Source organism: Macrotis lagotis, chromosome 3 (genome assembly GCF_037893015.1).
Source record: "Macrotis lagotis isolate mMagLag1 chromosome 3, bilby.v1.9.chrom.fasta, whole genome shotgun sequence".
Lineage (NCBI taxonomy): Eukaryota > Metazoa > Chordata > Mammalia > Peramelemorphia > Peramelidae > Macrotis > Macrotis lagotis.
In genome coordinates, this window is record NC_133660.1 from 125,640,390 (window position 1) to 125,661,979 (window position 21,590).

General features: G+C 36.4%; 2 protein-coding genes across 2 annotated transcripts in view; one reads left to right on the plus strand and one right to left on the minus strand.

Annotated features, from left to right (window-relative positions):
• Nucleotides 1-8,672, plus strand: part of FREM3 (FRAS1 related extracellular matrix 3) — a 126,121-nt gene extending 117,449 nt beyond the window's left edge. The window contains exons 20-24 of the mRNA XM_074231576.1: nucleotides 1,609-1,743; nucleotides 3,984-4,110; nucleotides 4,889-5,076; nucleotides 5,697-5,843; nucleotides 5,939-8,672. Coding sequence (XP_074087677.1) covers nucleotides 1,609-1,743; nucleotides 3,984-4,110; nucleotides 4,889-5,076; nucleotides 5,697-5,843; nucleotides 5,939-6,448 — 1,107 coding nt within the window. The 3' untranslated portion in view covers nucleotides 6,449-8,672. The remainder of the gene's footprint in view (nucleotides 1-1,608; nucleotides 1,744-3,983; nucleotides 4,111-4,888; nucleotides 5,077-5,696; nucleotides 5,844-5,938) is intronic.
• A 2,831-nt stretch (nucleotides 8,673-11,503) lies between these two features.
• Nucleotides 11,504-21,590, minus strand: part of SMARCA5 (SNF2 related chromatin remodeling ATPase 5) — a 35,606-nt gene continuing 25,519 nt past the window's right edge. Inside the window, exons 15-24 of the mRNA XM_074229231.1 lie at nucleotides 19,347-19,495; nucleotides 19,033-19,152; nucleotides 18,545-18,655; nucleotides 17,799-17,912; nucleotides 17,389-17,511; nucleotides 16,407-16,539; nucleotides 14,855-14,973; nucleotides 14,080-14,292; nucleotides 12,319-12,426; nucleotides 11,504-11,804 (exon numbers count right to left, since the gene is read on the minus strand). Of these exons, the coding sequence (XP_074085332.1) occupies nucleotides 11,739-11,804; nucleotides 12,319-12,426; nucleotides 14,080-14,292; nucleotides 14,855-14,973; nucleotides 16,407-16,539; nucleotides 17,389-17,511; nucleotides 17,799-17,912; nucleotides 18,545-18,655; nucleotides 19,033-19,152; nucleotides 19,347-19,495 (1,256 nt within the window). The 3' untranslated portion in view covers nucleotides 11,504-11,738. The remainder of the gene's footprint in view (nucleotides 11,805-12,318; nucleotides 12,427-14,079; nucleotides 14,293-14,854; nucleotides 14,974-16,406; nucleotides 16,540-17,388; nucleotides 17,512-17,798; nucleotides 17,913-18,544; nucleotides 18,656-19,032; nucleotides 19,153-19,346; nucleotides 19,496-21,590) is intronic.

Consider the following 21,590-nt stretch of genomic DNA (forward strand, 5'->3'; position numbering starts at 1 on the left):
TTGTCCAGGTCACACACTCATATTTTCCTAACTCTAAGACCAGCAGTCTATCCACTGAGTCACCTTGGTCTCCCCAGATATTGTAGATACTGGGAAAAATAAGCAGTTGGAATATCTAATACCAGAAGGAAGGAGCACTTCCAAGGTGGGAACGCTGCTCGGTTCCTCTCATAATCCTGACCTTTACATGTTTTCTCATTTGATATTTACAGGAATCTAATGAGGTAGGGTAGTCTTAGACACTAGTTGTATGATTCTGACAAGACACTGAACCTCTGACTGTTTCCTTATCTGTAATGTGAGGATAAGAATACCATGTACCCATGGGGTTTACATATGTAAAATCCATAGTCTTTGGTCTCAGCTGCAGTAGAATGAAGGCTGCAGTGGGAGCCCAAGAGGCTATTAGTCTCCTCATTCTAATTCAGTGTGGTGTCTTTGAATAGATTTGAGGCTACTCCAGGACCTACACCTTTCTCTCTCTCTCTCTCTCTCTCTCTCTCTCTCTCTCTCTCTCTCTCTCTCTCTCTCTCTCTCTCTCTCTCTCTCTCTCCTCTTCCTTCTTTTCTTTTTTCTTTCTCTTTCTTTCTTTCTTTCTTTCTTTCTTTTCTGCTTGCATCCTTAACTGCAAGAATACCAACATTAGGGGAGGCTAGGTGGCCCAGTAGATAGAGCACTGGCCCTGGAGTCAGGAGTACCTGAGTTCAAATTCGGCTTCAGACACTTAATAATTACCTAGCTGTGTGGCTTTGGGCAAGCCACTTAACCCCATTGCCTTGCAAAAACCTAAAAAAAAAGAAAAAAGAAAAAAAAAGAAAGAAAAAGAAAGAAAGAAAGAAAGAAAGAAAGAAAGAAAGAAAGAAAGAAAGAAAGAAAGAAAGAAAGAAAGAAAGAAAGAAAGAATACCCACATTTTCAAATATACAAGAGGCTTGAATGCTTGCCCGGAATGAGGCAAGATTCTGGGCTTCCTTTTGAGAAGGTCCTAAAATCAACCCTGTTCCTTTTTTAGTGGTATAGTGAACACAGCGATGGACTTGGAGTCAGGAAGGCCTGAGTTCACCTCCTGCCTCAGACCCTTACCAGTGGTATGATCCTGGACAAATCAGTTAACCCCCACCTACCTTGTTTCCTCCTCAGTAAAATGGGAATAATACTTAACATTCTTTATGTAGCTTTTTAAGGTTTGCAAATCACTTTACAAATAATCATTTCATTTTACCCTCACAACAACCCCATGGTATTCTTATCTCATATTACAGGTAAGGAAACAGAGGCAGTCAGGGGTTCAGTGTTTTATCCAGAATCAGACAACTAGTGTCTAAGACTGCCCTATCTCACTAGATTGCTGTAAATATCAAATGAGAAAGCATATATAAAGTATTTTAAAAATCTTTTATCTAAATACTATGACCATTATCATCATCAACAACATTAGACTTGCACTTTCCCTCTTTTCCAATGGATAAACCATCTCACTTCCTTTCTCTCATTGCCAACATTAATTTCCATAGTCTTTGGTCTCAGCTGCAGTAGAATGAAGACTGCAGTGGGAGCCCAGGAGGCTATTAGTCTCCTCATTCTAATTCAGTGTGGTGCTTTTGAATAGATTCGGGACTACTCCGGGACCTACACAATCAAGCTTATCCCATGTGTGGCTGCCCCTCAACAAGAATATACTCTTCCTATGATATGTCACCCCCAGGAGCTGATCACTTTTGATCTTGACATAAGGTTTCAACAGGTAAGAAATAAAAATATGTTCTGGAGAGAACTGATCTTTTCCTTTCTCTTTCTTTTTCTTTTTCTTTCTTTCTTTTTCTTTCTTTCTCTTGATACAATGTAAATAAACTCTTTGAGGGTGCAGGGACTATTTCATTTTTACCTTTATATCCTCAGCATAGCATCTGGCATTTAGCAAATGTTTAATATAATCTTGCATTTTATTTGATCTAAATGTTCCCAGCAGTTCTCTAAGACTGTAAGTTACAGGTGAAGTTCCAAGGCTGCACTGTTGAAGTTTTCACATTGGGTATTCCAACTCTTATGAAATTACAGCTCTAGAAGTAAAACATACTTTCTCTTGCATTTGATATCATGGGTGGTTTTTCAGGGCAGTTAGAACAATGTTTGTATAAACCATAATAAATGTAGCACTATGTAGATCACAGTAGCCAAATGGAAAGAAAGAAAGAAAGAAAGAAAGAAAGAAAGAAAGAAAGAAAGAAAGAAAGAAAGAAAGAAAGAAAGAAAGAAAGAAAGAAAGAAAGAAAGAAAGGCAGCTAGGTGGCGTAGTGGATACAGCCTCAGCCCTGGAGTCAGGAGGATCTGAGTTCAAATGCAATCTCAGATACTAAAGAATTGCCTAGCTGTGTGACCTTGGGCAAGTCACTTCCAAAAAAGTGCCTTCCAAAAAAGTGCCTTCCAAAAAAAAACAAAAAAAAAGAAACAGAGAGAGAGAGAGAAAGAAAGAAAGAAAGAAAGAAAGAAAGAAAGAAAGAAAGAGGAAGGAGGGACAGAGGGAAGAAGGGAATGAGAGAGAAGGGAATGAGAGGAAAAGAAAAAGAGAAAAGAAAAGAATAAGAGAGAGAGAGAGAGAGAGAGAGAGAGAGAGAGAGAGAGAGAGAGAGAGAGAGAATACAGGTAATTTGGGAATGAGGAGGCACCAGAAGCTGGTCTGTTAAGAATGCATCAGTTGTGTGGACAATGGATTGAAAATGGGAAAGATTTGAGGCATGGAGATCAGTTAGGCTATCTGATGAAATCATCAATATCTCTATTGAAGCACAGAACAGAAACTTAAGGTATAGTATATACCACTATAGTGTATAACTATAGTGAGTGGGTGGAAGGACAATCCATCAAAGAAGACTGAGGTGTGTCCACACAGAAAATGCAGTGACATAAAAACCCAAAGAAAAAAGAATATCACAAAGAAATGGTGGTCAGCAGTGTTCAATGCTACGGAGAAGAAAAGAAAGATGGACTAAGAAAAACCCATTGGATTTTACAACTAAGAGAGATCATTGGTAATTCTGGGAAGACCAGTCTATGATGAGGTCAGAAGTGATTTGCCCACTTACATTGGTAGTATGTATCAGAGGCAGTATTTGAACATGGATCTTGCTGACTGAAAAGATTATATCGTATTGCTTCACCTTCAAATTCACATAAAATTGCTGATATTATACATTTATTTTGTTCTTTACTTCTTTGTAATATCTCTCCTTTCATTTTGTCTTGAAGCTAATATTCTTCATTGTTATTTAATATTTTGTATTTTTATGTCTCATTTCAACAAGATTCTAAATTCCTTCAGGACAGAAATTGTGTCTAATTACTCAGTATAGTTTGCCAGGAAATGGTCTTAGAGTTTGTTATTTTTCCAAGGTCACCCAAAATAGTAAAGTTGGCAAAACCAGGATTAACAACTCCCATTCTCCTTCCTACTAGTCCAATGCCCTTTCCACTTTGTTACCCTGGGTTGTTCCTTATTTCTATATCATCTGCAGTGCTTTGCACATCATAAGTCCCAGCGTTGATTTATTGCTTATTCAATGTAGAGAAAGTAGAATTCATATTTCTCTATAAAACCATACTTTGTTCTCCAAGGAAGATAATGCATATTTATTTATTCATTATGTTTTCCCAATCTCTCCTAACTAAATTATATTGGCAGTCTTAAGAATATGAAGGATATTCATTCAATAAACATTCACTGATCACACATTATGTGAACTGAAGGCACTGTGGGGAATACAAAGAAACATAAGACACAACCAGGACACTGCATGGTGGAAATGAATCACAAGTTTTACTATTGTGTTATTGAATGGAACCTTGTCAACCATGCTGCTATGAAATGATTTGGGTCATTTAGGTCTCCTCTGTATTGCTTTATGTAGAAGATTATGGTTTCATTCTGGAAATAATTCTTTGATTTTCTGTAAACACATCTCTTTTTTCCCTCCACCAACCTACAAGGTCAGTGATCCAGTAGCAGCTGAATTTAGTCTAAACACTCGAATGTTTCTCCTCTCCAAAAAGGAGCTCTGGATATCTGATAACTCCCTGAGCTTTGGGGAAGGATCTGATGTAACCTTTTCTGAAGGTAAAGACTCTTCTGGGTCTATAATTAAGCATGTATTGTTGTATTGGGTTATTTTTAATGCCATTATATATAAAGGAAGGCGAGGAAATGTTTGTTTTTTTAAGCAGCTACTATGTGCTATAAATATCTCACTTAATCCTCATAACAATCCAGAGAGGTTGGTACTATTGTTCTGCCTATTTTATAGCTGTGGAAACTGAGGCAAAGATCAGAGATTAAGTGATTTGCCCAGACTCACATGGCTAGTAAGTGACTGAGGCTGAATTAAAATCAGGGGTAGAGGATGGGGGGGGGCTGGTTTATGTTTATGCTCTATCCCCTGTGCTGCCTAGCTGTTCATAAGCAATAAAGTATCAGTAGTCTCAACAGTGACCCATCTTCCTATTAGTTCATTGTAAGCAAAAAAAGGAAATTGAAGCCTTAATGAAGAAAACTCCTAACCACCACCTACAATGACTTTTCAAAGACACTTTGTTACTTTTCCTTCTGATGGGGTTCTATTTATATGAACTAAATAAGAATTTATTCTACTTTTAAGACTTGGAATAAATAAAGGTTCCACCCCAATCTCAGAAAGCCATTTTTGTAGCAGCCCTTACAAAGTCCCAGGAAATTCCGTTTGCATCATCCAAAGTACAAAATTTTCATGAAAATAAAGAAAAATGTGAATGTTTTCTTCTAAAATAGATGCCAAATTCAGAAGCACTAACATGTCATCAGAATATGACACGATAAGCATTTGCCACATTACAGCATAGTCTTGCTTCCTCTCCCTCAGGTTCCATAATCTATGGTCGGGTTATGGTGGACCCTGTTCAGAATCTTGGTGACACTTTCTCTTGTAACATTGAAAAAGTCTTCCTGTGCACAGGTGTGGATGGGTATATACCCAAGTACAATCCAGAAAACAAAGATTATGGATGCCTGGTTGACTCACCTTCTCTCCTGTACAGATTCAAGATACTGGTATGTAAATTATTCATCTCTATCTAACAAGACCATCCACTGTGTCCCATTACTACACAAGGTAAAATGGGAGAGACACAAAAATAAATGATTGCTAAATGGAGATAAAAATCATCTATTTTACAGAATTATCATGAGGAAAAAGACATAATATGTAAAATGCTTTGCAATCTTAAAGTTCTATATAGTTGCTGTTAAGATTATTAGGTAGGCGGGGACGGCTAGGTGGCGCAGTGGACAGAGCACCGGCTTTGGAGTCACGAGTACCAAATCTGACCTCAGACATTTAATAATTACCTAGCCGTGTGGCCTTGGGCAAGCCACTTAACCCCATTGCCTTGAAAAATCTAAAAAAAAAAAAAATCATTAGGTAGGTGGCAAACTATTATTGTTATTTTGCTAATGAGGAAACTAGAAAAGTTGCAACTTGCCATGGGGTTCCATAGCTAGTAAAGGGAGTAGTCAGAATTAAAACTCAAGGCTCCTAACAAAATACAGGTTCTGTTGCCCCACCAGAGCCTCATGGAAGTCTAGATTCCATAAATAATTTAATCTGAGAAATAAACTGATGGGTCAATCTTTCCTTGATTGATAAGCATAAATTATTCCTGCTTTTCTAGGATAGAGCTCAGCCAGAGACACAGGACAAGAGGTTTCAAAATGTGTCATTCGATGCTCATTTAGCTGCTGACCATGTGGATGCACTTCCCTTAGTGAAACAGTCAGGATCTGATGGTTTCAGCCTGTCCTCAGCAGCTCTCTTCCAGGTAAAGCACAGCCCCACCAGACCTCCCCCTCTCCCACCCAATTCTTTTACTCATCTTTCACACTGCTTAAAACCAATTTCTCTTTAACCTCAAAGGTGGCTGCTGGGAGAGAATGGTATCTCCATACAGTTTATACTGTCCACTCAAGAGAAAATGCAAACAAAGGCATGAAGAAGAGGAGCCTAGATTATCAACACAAACCTACCCCTGCAGGTAGCCTGGCGGGGACCCCATCCTTGAAACGCAGACGAACTAACTCAGATGCCCCCACTCTGACTCAGGGCATCAGGGCAGATCAAAGCAGGGGAACCAACATTCAGCATGTGGCCCTGGCCCATTCTACCAAGACTATCTTTGGTCACAAGTTTTTGCCGCCGCCAGTAAATTACCAGCAGCCAGGGTTAGAAATAGCGGGTGTGAAGATGCCAAGTAGAGTGGGATCTGTTTTAGGGGCAGCAGCAGGTCTGTTGCTCCTGAGCTGTGTTGTATTAGTAGCTGCATTTCTCCTGAGACACAAGAGTTGGGCTTCAGCTAAGGCCATCATTCCAGGCAACAGAGAAACCGTAACTGTACAGCCCAGCAGCAATGACTCCTCAGAGGTCTAGTGTTGGCTTCAGCATCCAAATTGAAGGTTTTCCATAAGTGGCTCTTCATGCTTAGCAGCAGAAACTATGTTGAATATACATGCATAATTTGGGGTTCCTGGTTCAACAAGATTAGTCTAGTTACTTCCATCACCCCTCCAAAAACATATACACATATATACCTTACACATACATGTATATACAATATGTGCACATATGTGAATACACATATATATTGCAAGAGATAGACTGGTTTTTACATTGTTAAAAACGATCCTGGAGTTGGCAGGTAGGTAGCAAAGGGCAGAGCTAGACTTGGGGGTCCCGAACTGACTTCAAATCTTACCTTTGGCACTGAACCTGGACATGTTCCTTAATCTTTCTCAAATTTAGTGTCCTCATCTGTAGAAGGGGGAAATAGGCCCTACTACCCTACAAGTAGTTGTAGTAAAGATAAACTGCAATAAGAAAGCCCTTTGCAAACTTTTAAGTCCTGTTTAAGTGCTAGTTATTATCACTGCTACAAATACATACACACATGGGTGTTTAACTTGCCTAAATATATATATACCTTTGGGGGAATTCAAGAAGCATTAAGGGCCTCAAATTCTAGGTGCTAGGGTTAAAAAGACAAAAGACAAAAAAAACAATGGTAGCAATAAAGTAACTTCTTTGAAAAAGAACTCACTCCCCTACAGCTGGGAGGATGAAAGAGGAAGAGACAAGGATTAGGCAAGTATGCACAAAATGTAGTAACTAAATCTGAATCAGTCTCAAGGGAGAAGAGGGTCATCAAATGAATGGGAGAGGATTTACCAGGAAGACCTCACTCACAGAGGAACTGGCACCTTAACTAGGCTAGGAAGGAAACTAAGAATTCTATAAAGTGGAGCAATGAGGAAGGAGGTCATCTCGTGGAGGGAGGGATGGGATATCTGAGATGGTAGACTGAATATCATCATGGGGAAAGTAATGAATAGGTCCGTTAGGCTGGAATGTAGAGTGCCTTAGGAAGAGTAATATACAGTTGGAAAGAGGTTGCAAACAGGCAACCAGATTAAGGGTGAAATCTGGAATCTAATTTGTACGTTTCATGTGGAAGGAAAACAAAAGATAATCTAATCAACAGGGTTGGCAAGAAATGCCAATATCCTAAAAAAAAAAAAAAAAAGGCCCAATACTACCGAGACTTTAAGATCCAGAGCCTGTTTTCATCAGCTCAAGTATTTTAGTATTAGAGAAACTGTGAACTGAACTTGTTTGATACATCCCAGTATTTCATTCTATGCAAAAAGAAATCACTCTAATGGAAGAGAGGATGCATTGGGGTGATGTTCCTTTGATCTATTGACAAGATTTCCTTAATTTTATACAGTCAACTGTTAGGGTTAAGTTTAATTTTTTTTTAGTTTTATGCGATTTCACCAATTAACAATTGCCACAGTTCTCCAAAATCTGATGCAGAAAGAATGTATTAATGGGATACGTTAAAAATTTATAATCGATATATTAGTCAAAGGCCTTTTTTTTATCCTAGAAGGGAACATGAGATTTAAGCAATACCTATCAAGCCTAAAGTTTGAGCAGGTAAGAAGAAGACAGGGAAGGAGAAAAAAATAGCAGTACAACAGGTTCCCTTAGGAGTACCTCCAATATTTGCCTCAAGTGTCCATCACACAGTGCCAGCTGGGCTGTCCCTAAATTAGATTACCACATATTCACTGCATTCATTGCAACTTCAGAAGCCTTCTGAGTGAGAACACCTAGCTTCTACTATCCCTAGCTCATATCATTTTAATGTGGTCTTACACAATGAATTCCATTTCAATGTCTACAAAGTTGGAACAGAAGTGCTTAAAATAAATGTGTAAAGCAACTCACAGGTAAACATTAAGCATGTGATACTTTTGCATTTATTTGACCAGTGTTGTCAGTGATCCTGAGATATTATGTTATGGGGAGAGGGAAGGGAATAGGAAAAAGAACCAAACAACTCTCTTGGGCTCAAGTTAACAATATGTAATTTTCTAAAAAAAGAAAAAAAGAATCATGGGATCTGAAACTTCCAAAGGATGTCTTTTAAAGGGAAGATAAAGCACTAACCTACAAGTATATGGTAACAGAATATAAATACTAGAAAGTCAAGCTAATGAGAGTATTTTAGTACATATTGTAAAAACATAATATTCTTCCAATATGGCTAGAATAGCTTTTATACACACACACACACACACACACACACAAACACACAGATAAGACATACATACAATATAGACTTATATATGTGTCTTTACACCTTAGTATTTCATTCTTCTATGCAAAAAGAAATCTCTTTTGAAAGTGGGGAGGCACCAAGTGCAAGATGCTCCTTTTTATAGACAGACTCAATTTCCTAAAATCAAGGGAATAAAAAAGTATTTGATTTCTAGGAGTGAAAAAAATCTTTCAAAAGATGAGCTTCTCAAATTTTCAAAAGAAAATAGTGGCAATTGAATCCAACATAAATGTTATACAAAGGATGGAAAATGTTCATTATTAAAATTCAGAAGTCACCTTACTAGAACTAGAATTAAGTTTTCCAAACATTAACATGTTAAAATAATTTTCAAACTTTAAATATTCTTCACAGGTCAAATAAACATGTGCCAGGCACATTATTGGAAAAATATAGCATTTTTCCAACAATCACCCAAATGACATTAAGTGGTAACAGGAAAAATATGATTTGAAGAGGAATGAGTTCATATAGAGGGAAGATCTGCAGTCCAACTGACAGAGCAGTAGTCAAAAAGATTATAGTAAGAGCTAAAGAGAAGGCCTCCATTTAGAGGTAGTTTAGACTGTTAGGGCACTAGTACCTGGAAAGACCTGGGTTCAAATCTAGCATCAGATACTAGTTGTGTGAGCCTGGGTATATTCAAAATTCTCAATTATAAAAATGAGATAGTACCAGCTGGCTTCAAAATTTCTTCCAGCTCCAATCTATGAGCCTGTGCACCTCTGTGGAGGAGCTATGGGCAGTCATGGATAAGGCTCACAAAGGATGAGCTACAACCAGCACAGGAAAGGAACATCCATTTGAACATGGATCTCTGAAGGTTAAGTATTGTAAAGAGCTACTCCAACCCACTTTTGTGGCATGAAAGTCACAATAGATTTTTAAAGCAAGTTCTAGCAAATTGGTCCAACCTTAAAGGTCAGGTAACAATTTGTCTTTTGTTCAAAGGTCAGGCCAGCTAAGGTGGGAGAACTCATCCCCCAGGTGAATTATTTTTTTGCTTTAGCAATTTTCAAATATTGTCTATTATAGTGCCCATGAAGAGACCTTCCATGTACTGATCTGCCCCAAAAGAGGGTATACTCAAAATGAAAAGATCTTTAAACTGTTGAAGAATAAGGAGAAGAGATAAGAATGTTACAAGATAAGCTTTAAAGGTCTTTAGAGAAAAAAAACTTTAGTTAAGCAGTGAAGCCTTATCTCCCCAATAGGACTGCTTGTTATCATTGTAGCAAAAGAACACCACAAAAGACTGCTTTCCCTAATCACACTACCATAGCGACTAGGTGTCTGACTAGCTCCTAAAAGTTGCATGCCACCCCAGCCCTCTCTCATTGGTCATGCTTCCAGTCATAAACCTACCTCCATCCATCAATTATTCTTCCATCATAGACAAGAATGGAAAAAAGACACCGGGTGTGTGATTAAACAATTTGGAAATATTTCAGTGTCACTCTTCTTTATAAAGTTTGATTGAAATGTACTCAACAATCAAATAAACCAGTGAGGCTTACTTACAAAGTACAAAATTCTCAGACGGGGCAAACTAGAATTTAAAATGATCATGCTCATATAGTAAACTATTGTGGCTTCAGAGGATTCTCCCCTTACTGAATATATTTCCATTCTGCTATGTCATAAAATGCAATGTCTTAAGTCTTGGGGCTTTGAAAGACACAAAGTTAAGAAAATTTAATGGGGGTTAAAAAAGGGGGAGGGGGAAGAAAAGGCAGTGAGTCAAAGGGAAGCAAGAAACATTTGAGAAAATAAAAATGAAACCAAGAAGTAACTAAAAATGGAAAGAAAAGACAACTCTAAGATTATAAAAATTATATTTATTCATGTTGCTACATTTATTGCATTCTCCTAGAAAATGGAGAACTGTGTATGTACCCAATTTGCACATATAAAACATACAAATTATATTTAGCACAAAGGCTTCTGGGTCTAATATCCTGACACCATATTTTGGGTACTCCTGGATTTAGCTTTTTCTAGTATATGAAAAAACAGAAAATAAACTTGAATTCAATCTTGTTTCTCACACATTTTCCTTTGAATATTTTTAAATGAGGAATATTATATGTTAGTGAAACATTTCTCAATTGCTCTGGGAATGAAGGACTAGAAACTTGCAAAGTCTGCATTATTTTATATTACTATATTTGCCAGTTTGATAGTCTGAATGACCAGTTTATGACCAATTCTGATTGGTTCTAATAAATCTCTAATACAGGGCACCAAGATAACTTTCCAAATCATGGTAGTCATAGCATATCATTTTAAAAAACATTTACCCAATACACGTTTCTTTTGTTGGTTTTTAATTTAGCTTTCTTTTACAAAATTCTACAAGTTTAAGGTGAACCAGACAAATCCTGTCTTTGGCTAAAGAACTAAAAATAGGTCATCTTTCTAACAGCAGGGCACATTTCAGTTTTTAGAAATAAGCAACTCTGGGAAGCAGAGACACAATATAGAAAATGTGCATAGAATTAACTAGTATGTCTAAAGTTTTGTTTCATCCTACCCACATGGTGAGTAAGGATAATGTATTATGTATTAGTCCTGAAATAAGACTCATTGTAGGAAGATACCCAAATTTCAAGGTCAATTACAATAACTTGACAACTAAGTAGAGACTAAAGATACAAATTATATTCTTTGCAGTAGTCTCTTCTAGCTTAGCAAGTCTAGTTTTATAAAAAAGTCTTAGTTTAGAAACCTATAGCTGAAAAACAAAACATTCACAATCTTCTCAACTAAAGCTAAAGTAGAAAAATAAATCGAATGAAGCATTTATTAATAAATGAAGCCTATTTTATTACTTCAAGTGTTAATGGTAAAAAAAATTTCAGCACAGCTGTTGCATTTAAAAAAGTGTAGCTACATACTATGTGTCTAGTTCAGTAAACAGATGAACCCGATGTCCTTAATGACATAATAGTTGAGCATTGTACAGTACATCTTATGAAGACCCGTAAATTAAAGAACTACTTTTTAAAATTTAGTGATTACAAAACAATTAAGCATTCATAGCTTTAGCTTCTTTTTTCTTCCTCGACCATCAGGTGCTCCATCCATTTTACGCTTCTGTGCCTAAAAACAAATAGAAAAATTACTTTTTAACCAAGAAAAGCTTATTTTTACAATTACCAGCATAGCATACAAGGACAATTTTAAATCTAGCACTAGGTATGAGATTATCTCTAATTACAGGGCAAGAAAAAAAAAAATCAGATGCACACAAAGTTCCTACTACCAAGTTAATTTGTAGAATTTAAAGATTTGATAGTGATGAAAAAAGTCTGACATTTAGGAATAGAATTTAGTTAAAATTTTTATCCTTGCAGAACAGCTAAGTTTTGGGAATTTTCTAGAGAAAGATGTTATCCAAATATAAACGTCAAGTATAACAGGTTTATTTTAATTACTCAGCCACCTAGTCAAATGAAAATACCAAACATTATATTCTTGGAAAATGAGTTGTCATAAAATTTAGCTAGTTAATCATACTCAGTAATCCTTTCCTACTTTATTCTTCATTACAAAGGGGGTGGGGGTGGAAGACTGTGTGTGGGAAGGGAGGGATAAACTATTTACATACACATACCGAAGGCTTTGGTCCTCGTTTCTTTTTCTCTGCCTTTTCTTTTTCTTCTAACTCCATGTTTTCTCTTTCAATCAGAGTAATTAATGTATTACATCTCCTCTGAAGTTCCTAAGTTATAAATAAATATTCATCTGGTAAATTTCAGTTCCCATATACCAAAAATAAAGAAAATTAAGCTTTTCTATATTAGAAAATCCAACAACCCAGTTTACATGGAAACAATTATTAGCTCCCAAAATTCAATACTTAACATAAACTAGCTAATAATTTGTTAAAAACAAAAGCAAAAAAAATTAATTATTATCATTAAAAACAATTGCCCCACTGGAGATCTTTCAAAGAATTTTTTGATACAATAGTGCCACACAGTGGCCCTAACAAGTGTCGACCATGCCTATTATCCTCTATATGAGAAAAACAATTATGAAAGGGAAGCCCTCAAATTTTGGCAGAATCCCTTTAACAAGTCCCTTTCCCATCTGTCTCATATGTTAATATTGCTCATGCCTCTGTCCCAGTTTCTCGTCTGGTCACTCACTAAAATTTAAGTCTATTTAGAGACATAGGATCTTTGAACTAAATCTACACAAGACCTCAGAGATACCCCAGTATAGCCCCTTCATTTCACAGATGAGAAAACTGAGGTCTTAGGAGGGGAAGGAATTTGTCTATTATCAAATTAGATAGTGGCATAATTTGCATCCATGCTCTCAGATTACAAAGCCAGCAGTCCTTCCACAAGACCCTGCTGACATGACAAAGTTTCTACCAGCCCCTCCTTGTATTTAATGTTACCACCTGCCTGTCACCTGGCAGAACCCTTCAGCTCCTGGACACTGTGCTAGGTAGCCTGGGTGAAGGTCAATTTAAAGATTGTGGCCCAGAAGAGGAAAATCAACTGTGGATCTCCATTCCCTAATTCCAATTTCAAGCAATTAAAGGTAAAGTCCACAATTAGTTTTTGATAAAGAGAAGAATCAAATTAAATAGGCTTACAATGGCCCCCAGGACACACAAAGCAAGGGTTTTAAAGTTAGCCAGGGGACACCAGAAAGAAGAGAGGGCCCAGTCTGGAGTTGAGAGCCCAAGTTCCTGGGCAAGTCACTTTCTCTACCTCCCAAGGTTATTATGAGGACAAAAGAGCTATATATATGGTGCTAGCTATAATTATAATCATTCACATTTAAAGTGGAAACTTAAAGCATATTTCTCTATCATTCTAGATAACAAAGACACTTGATTTATTTGTTTTCAGACCCATTAAAAATTAGTATTAAAGTCTGAGAGAGTTGACTGAGGCTTACAATGGCCAGTGATTTGCCCACATCAACTAAATGTCATAGAGAACATCTGAACCCAACTTTCCTGACACCAAGTCTAGTCCCAGGTCTGCCACTCTTCCCCTAAAGACCAATGTCTCAGAAACAAACACCGTAGAAGAAGGATGTCAATTATTTTAGAACATGGAATACTGGATGAGTAATCCATATGCTACTTCCCCTCATACCAAGTTAATACATTCTAAGAACATTATTTTAATTTACCAAATAAGCGAAAATCATGAGACTGATAAAAATATGACTCTCAGGGTGTCTCAAAAGACAAATGTTCTTCTCTTAAAGAGTTTAAATAAAATTAAAGTCTTTAAAGCCTGCCTGTCAAGAGCAGAACCTACAGAGCAGAATCATTCCCATTATTGATGAGCAGCTCCTTGCTGCCTGCCTGGTGGCTGCTTAGCTGAGAAAGGTCCTTCCCACTCACCATAGCTGTCCTGGATTTGAGGAACCAGTCAAATCGGAACTGAGGAGAGTTTCGAATACACTGTCGCAATTCATCATATACATTTTCCTTATCAAATCCAAGTTTGTGAAGCATACAAATGAGAAATCGGTCCTCTTCCTCAGTGTAGTTCTTTCCTTTGTTAGTACCATACGATATTCTCAGTTGGTGAAAAGGTGCTTTGTATCGCCCAATCTATTCCAGACAGATTTCAAAAGTATTTTTATTAAATAAAATGCAAGACACAAAAAAGCAATTTCAAAAACCACAATGTTTGTCAAATCAATGATGTCCTTGCATGTTAAATGGGAATTTTCTACCCAAGTCTTCACAATTGTATTTTGAACTTGCTATTAACATTCTGATTTCAAATAACAGCATAAACTTTCACTCACCAAGTATGTGAGGACTCACCAAGTATGTGAGGACTCACCAAGTATGTGAGGACTCACCAAGTATGTGAGGACTCACCAAGTATGTGAGGACTCACCAAGTATGTGAGGACTCACCAAGTATGTGAGGCAATAAATTTTCAGTAGAAAATTCTGCTTCAAATATTTTAAACTAAGTCCCTTAGAAAGCCAACCTCAATAATAAATACAAGCTGACTTCAGCTAGAATTTGGTCCAAAAACAAGATGATATGCATGTATTCATTATAGATTATCAGATTTTCTAAAATTCAGCTGCAATTTCTATTTAATGTATAACCTTATTATATCACACACACTATTCTTGCTTAAAGAATTACCAGATACCTTTGTATCAAGTGCTTTTTTGATACTAATTCTTCTCTGTATTCTTGCTTCTCCCCTTTCAATCTGGGCCATGATCTTCTCTATGTCCTGAAGTTCATTGCATCGTTCCCAGAAAACAGCTTAAAAAGAAAAAGAATTGCAGCTTAATTGGTTTTTGCTACCCGAGTTTTATTCACTATTAATGTTTTTAAAAATTAATGTTGTTTCCTATTTTTTTGTCCAATGTGAAAATTGAATAACACTAACCCCTTAATTATAGCTATAGGTATTCCACAATATTATTTTTTTTTTTTGCAAGACAAATGGGGTTAAGTGGCTTGCCCAAGGCTACACAGCTAGGTAATTAAGTGTCTGAGGCTGGATTTGAACCTAGGTACTCCTGACTCCAGGGCCGGTGCTCTATCCACTGCACCACCTAGCTGCCCCGACAATATTATTTCATTAAAATTCTGCCTTTACCCTTCACTCTGACAGATCAAGAATAAACATTAAAATCTTGAAATTTTAATAAATTTCAAGAAAGGAATAAATTGCCTTCACAAATATGTTGCAATTAAGCAGCTTGGCATAAAAGTAAAGTTGTCAAAATGTGATCAAGTCACACTTTCAAGTGCAAGACAAACCAGATTAAAACGTACCTGGGAAATATTTAATGAATGAGTAAATAAAAAAATAAAACATGACAATAATTCATCTTAAAACTAAAGCAACGTGGAGTCTTCAGGGATCCTCATGTAGCAAAGGACCCTGCTTCTATTTGATACCACTGGTTGTAAAGAGTACTAGAATGAGAATTAGGAAACCTGTTCAGTGTCCATTGGAAAATCATAATTTAAATAGACCTGTGTCTTCATCTATGTAAAAACAAGATGGGGCTCTTACAATTGTAAAATTCTTTTGAGTCCCTGATTCTAGGCAGATTCATTGACTATAACTCAGATTCATAATATTTCTGTGGCAAATCAAAAGATTTCACTAAAGGGGCATCTAGGTGGTGCAGTGGATAGAGTTGGGAGGACCAGAGGTCAAATCTGGTCTCAAACACTTAACTCCTTAGCCATGTGACCTTGGGCAAGTCACTTAATCCCATTGCCTTGGCAAAATAAAAATTTTTTTCACTAAAAACATAAGCACAAGGAACATTTCTCCAACGATCAATTTAATGGTGAATGTGGAAGGATGTATGAGCATTTCATTAAGGACAGGCTCCTCATTTGGTTTGGGAGGCTGTCCAAGTGACTTGTCCAAAGTTATTGTCATAATTGCAGTCAATACTAAAGCCACAAATTCATCTTTTTGTTCAATCTGGGATGGTCCTTCCTCCAACACCCATCACTAGAAGACTTCACTAATGTCACCTGTCAGGCAAACAATTGCAAACAACTTACAGATTTTCAAGAAAAAAGCTTTCAATGTTGAAATCTATAAATATGAACAAACCTCATTCACTGTATGTTTTTAAAATTACAATCACTCAGATGATGATCAAAAGGTCCCACCTGTGGGGACAGGGATATGTGAAAGTAACACAACAGAAAGTAAACACAATTACCTGAATACTCAATGACTTCTTCTGGCGTTTTCCCTTCTACTTCTCTAGCAATGTTCTCAATATCATCACGGCCCCACTTCTCATTAGCTTTGATGAACTGGTTAAAGTCTCTCTTATTCCAGTTGGTAAATCCCTTAAATTCAAGAAATTTTCAATGTTAAGTAAACATAACTTCCCAATAAAATTCATAATATTACTTTATAGGTAAGGAATTGCTATTTTACTTGCTTAGGTACAAAGTATTTTCTTTGCAGAAAAAAACATCTTTTTGTCAGTTCAGTCTTATCTGCAGCTATCATTTAAAAGATTTTTTAAATGATCATACACTACACTTGTTGGCACTATTGAAATTAAGATGTTAGTTTTAAAATAAATTGGAAACCATGAAATATCTGTGCAAACTATTTTTAAGGAAAAAAGTATAACATGCATCATTATTTGATTATTTAGTTGTAATCTAAAGAACAGAATTTAAACCATTTCAACTCTGTGGCAATACTTCATTTTTACAATTGTAGATTACACATCATCACATTTAAAGCTATACACATTATACAAGATAAAATATATAATTCACTTTCAAGTCAAATCTTTGCTGTAGTTTATTTTTTGTTCTTAATTAACAAGCTTTTCATGCTGGTCCTTCCTAAAGATTAAGTTTCTTCACCACCCTTCCTAGAATGTGCACAACTTCTCTCAATCCTACTAAGCCTTCAAACATAACTCAAAATCTCCTGCATATTCTTGAGTTTTACTGGGCCACCCTACACAAGGTGATTGCCCTCCAAAATCCCTCCTTTGAACACGTGTTGCTATATACAATGGTAGGCACAACTTGGATTTTTCGATCAATAAGTACTATTTCATGTTTTTGTCTCTACCTTTCTCATCTCATGCCTAATCAAAAAAAGGCTCTTGGAGTGCTGGGATTGTAATCCTTACCTTGTAATCCCCAGAGTCAACCACCAGTTCCCACACCCACCTGGGTCAGCAGCTTCTCTTTTTCTTCCAGCTCTTCATCATTGAGGGGCTCTGCTTCATCAATCTTTAGCTGTTCTTCTTTTTGTGCCTGGGCTGCATTTGGTAAGTCAGGATTACGGGGTACCTGAAAAATGTCCAGCTTTTGCTACTGCCATCATGAATTAATGAATTAATTCTCAAGTTTGAGAAGGTAACCAACTCTGCTTATTCAATATCAAATCTATTCAGCTTAAAAGGCTAAAAAAAGTACCATGCTAAAAAGAGTTAGTTACAAAATCAGGAATTTTCTTTACTCACTGTCTTAAATGGAATGAGTAATTACTTGGAAGGCCATTTATATCTAAAAGAGGCTTAATAAACATTTTTCTGAATATAAAAAGAACAGTCAAAAAACTATCAATATTTAATTACCTTATATCCAATTGTTTTTCTGTAATACAAAATTTCTTTTTCCAATAATTCAAATAAACGTGGAGGAAAGAACTGGAAATCCTGAACATTGGGTTGTTTTGGAGGTCGAGGAGCCTAAGAGGGGAGATAGAATTGATAGTATTTAACATTTTATTCCTAAAATCTATTTTACAGTTGATTTTGTTCTTAAATTGACTAAAATTAAAATACAAATGCATGCACCCTTCCCCCTCCAAACAATAACTGCCTTCAAGCAAAATGAAACAAGTAGTCATTAACCAAAATATTTTACATGTCCTATAAATTAGGGAGAAAATGATTAGAATGTTAAATACAGTTATAATCCTATTTGTTTGAAGCAAAAGAAATAACACATAGTTAAGGTGAACTGTGCCCATCTTCAGAATTAGTTTTCTGGCTGCCAAATTACACTTACTCATTCTTTAATAGATGCAGTTTACCAAAAGTTCTAGATCAGATCCTTTTTAAAAATCTATATACAGGCCATCAAAATTTTAGCTTATTAGTTTCAACCCAATACTCTAGCTAAGCTGGCCAAGATCCTTTTGGATTTTAATTCTTACCACACCTTGTATTACTATCCCTCCCAGCTGTGCTATCATCTGCAAATCTGATGAGAAATCCATCTACATTTTAAAATGTTACAACAGCACATGGTCATTGGTGTACTCTACTAGTAGTAGCAGTCTGTCTGAATTCAGCTACTTCCCAATCCATGGACTCACCTTGGGCGCTTTGGGCTCACTGACTCGGAGGGCTTCCCTGAAGTACGCATCAACAGCATAGTTGGCTTTTCTTTCTCGCTTGGGTGGTTCGATCCACTCTGTGAATGCCATCTAACAGAGAAAAGTTTAATGGCATATTTTAAACACAAACTGTAATTCAAATTCTATTAAGCTGATCTTCAATACCTAATAAAAATATATAAGTAATAAATATTGTGGATTCCATATCAATAGATTACATATGTCAGGTAAGCATGCTTCTAAAATTTCTATAAAATGAATCACGTAGGGATAGCTAGGTGGCACAGTGGATAGAACACCAGCCCTGGAGTCAGGAGTGCACCAGTTCAAATCCAGTCTCAGACACTTAAAAATTACCTAGCTGGCTGGCCTTGGGCAAGCCACTTATCCCCATTACCTTGCAAAAAAAACTTCTTAAAAAAAAAAAGAATCACATCCTTCACTTAGCTAAATATAATTCAAGTTACCTTTTGTTTTTCTCTGTAGTCTTCACCTTCAAAGTTATACACACTAGACTCTGTATCCATTGTGAAATTTCTCAATGAACTTTCACCCATCTTGGAGAGTTTTTCATTCATTTCTGCAGTCTGTGAGGAAACAAACCAATTTCTCATTATCGAATGAGAACATGAAACCAACAACTCTTCAGAAAACCAAAATTTGAGTACCTCCTATACGAAAAACTTCTCCATAAAATACATTTCAAAGTTCCAATGTTAAATATTTAATTCTGAATTTTAAGCTTCATGATACTGAAAAACACATCTAATCTATTACTCACCTTCTTTGCACCTCTTTCCAAAATACCATCAATATCTTCATCAGTAATTTCACTCTCCTTTGAGGCAAATACATGTGTTGCACCATGCCGAATCATCTGTAGCATTTCATCTTTCCCAATTTTGTTCAGATTTTGATCTACAAGTCTTCCTAAAGAAAAGAGTATGTGGCATGGTTTTAAGAATAAAAAAAGAAAAAACAAATCTAAGAAAAATCACCTCAGTTGAACAAAAATTAGTTTTCTACTACTTTCATGAAGCAGTGACTAGCTAATCTTATAAAGATTTAATTACTTGCTGGTTGAGTCATGTACATTTCAGTACTAAATCAAATTATTCTACAAATAATAAAATTTAAATTTCTATTTTAAATATGACAAAGACAAAAAGAAAATAAAGCTTTAAAAAATGTTTTAAAATGTAAGCAAATCTAATATTCAGAGGTTTGGTCTCCTATCTACATACTTTTCTACCTTTAAGTCTCTTTGTTCACTCAGTTCACCTATAATCCTACCCATCCCAGTCCAATTCAAACCTTTCTTCACAGTCCACTGATCTCTCCCCTTCCTTTAAATTGACAGCCCCTACTGTCTCCACCATTAATTTGGCAGAGTTTCTGTCATTTTTCAAGAGAATTATGGATGCCATATTGCCCAATCAGATTTTAAACCTATCTGCTAAGTTGCTGTCTAGCACTTCCTTTTATCTCATACAATACCTGGCATATTACCTTGAGCATGAAGAGGGGGTTTAATATTTGACTGATTAAATGGGCATTTCAAACTAAAAATCCAAGGATCACAAATACACAAAAAATTAATCTATTTCACCATTCTCACTTTCTTACTCCCATCTCTTGCAACCATGCAATTCTCTTTAATAAAGTATATTCATTTTTACCATTCCCTTGCCCAAAAATCTACAATAAATGCCAAGTGCCTACCACATAAAGTCTAAAGTCTGTCATAGGTGTCAGAGCTAGGATTCCAATCCAGAGTCTCTGAAACTGCTCAGACTGAAGAAACTGCTCCCTCAACTGTAATTCTATCACTGACCTCAGAAATGGGAGGTCTTACCTCCATCTATAGCAGAGGGGGCCAAGATCAGATTTCACTCAAGGTAGTAAGAAAGGAAAAGTGATCTACCTCAAACCCTAACCTATAAAACTCCCTTTCCCAATTCCACATGAATATGTACAAACACAATGCATAATCCCACAAGGATTTTTTAAAAATATATTTTCCCAGTCCAGTCAACATTTAAAGACATGCTATTAGCGTGTCTAAAACAGAATTCAATTATCTTTTCTCTCAAACTCACTCCTATTCAATTTCAGATTTTAACTGAGGGCATCATTCTCCAAGTCACCTATAGATACCTTGGGATTTATCCTAAATCCCTCACTCTGCCCAGGCCCCAACTACATATTCAATCAGATACAAATCTTATCAATTCTATCCTCCACCTCACCATCTCTTGAATTAGGATCCTTGAGTTTCAGATTCCTAATACCAACTGTCTATTAGACAATTCAAACTGGAAATCTAGGAGACATTTCCAATTCAGCATGCCCAAAATTGAATTCATTATCTTTGATGTTCTAATTCTTCCCTCTTCCCTACTTACCCAATTCGATCAAAAGAATCATCATTTATCCATTCCCCAAATTCATTATACTTGAATCCTTACTCTCCCCTCACTGAAAACATGAAATTAGTTACCAAATCTTTCTACCTTCACCCCTCAGATTTGATCTGCTTCTCTCCACTCACTCACAGCCATTATCTTAATTCTGACCTTGCTATGTCTTATCTAGACTATTCCAAGAGACTCCTAATTGTTACTGCTCTAATCCTTTGAGTAACAATGATGCCAAAAAAGACCATGTCATTTCCTGACTCAACCAAGCTTCCTAAAGTTTCTAGTATAAACTAAAAACTTAATTTTTTTCAAGTTCTATAACATCTGGTTTCAACTAACACCACCCTCCCACTCTATGAGCTGCCAAATTGGCCTTCTACTCCTTACACAAACCCTTCCTCTTCCTGGACATGCTCTCCAGCACCATGTGCTCTCAAAGCCCCTCCTGTGTCCACTAGGAGTCTAAATTTTATCCTTCCCACATTTATCTATGAACATGTATTAGCCTACCAGAATATAAGCTCCTGAAAAGCAGCAGTTATGTTCTTTTTTTTAATTTGGATTTCCAGGATCTCCCACCCACTACGTACTTCATGAGGACTTGA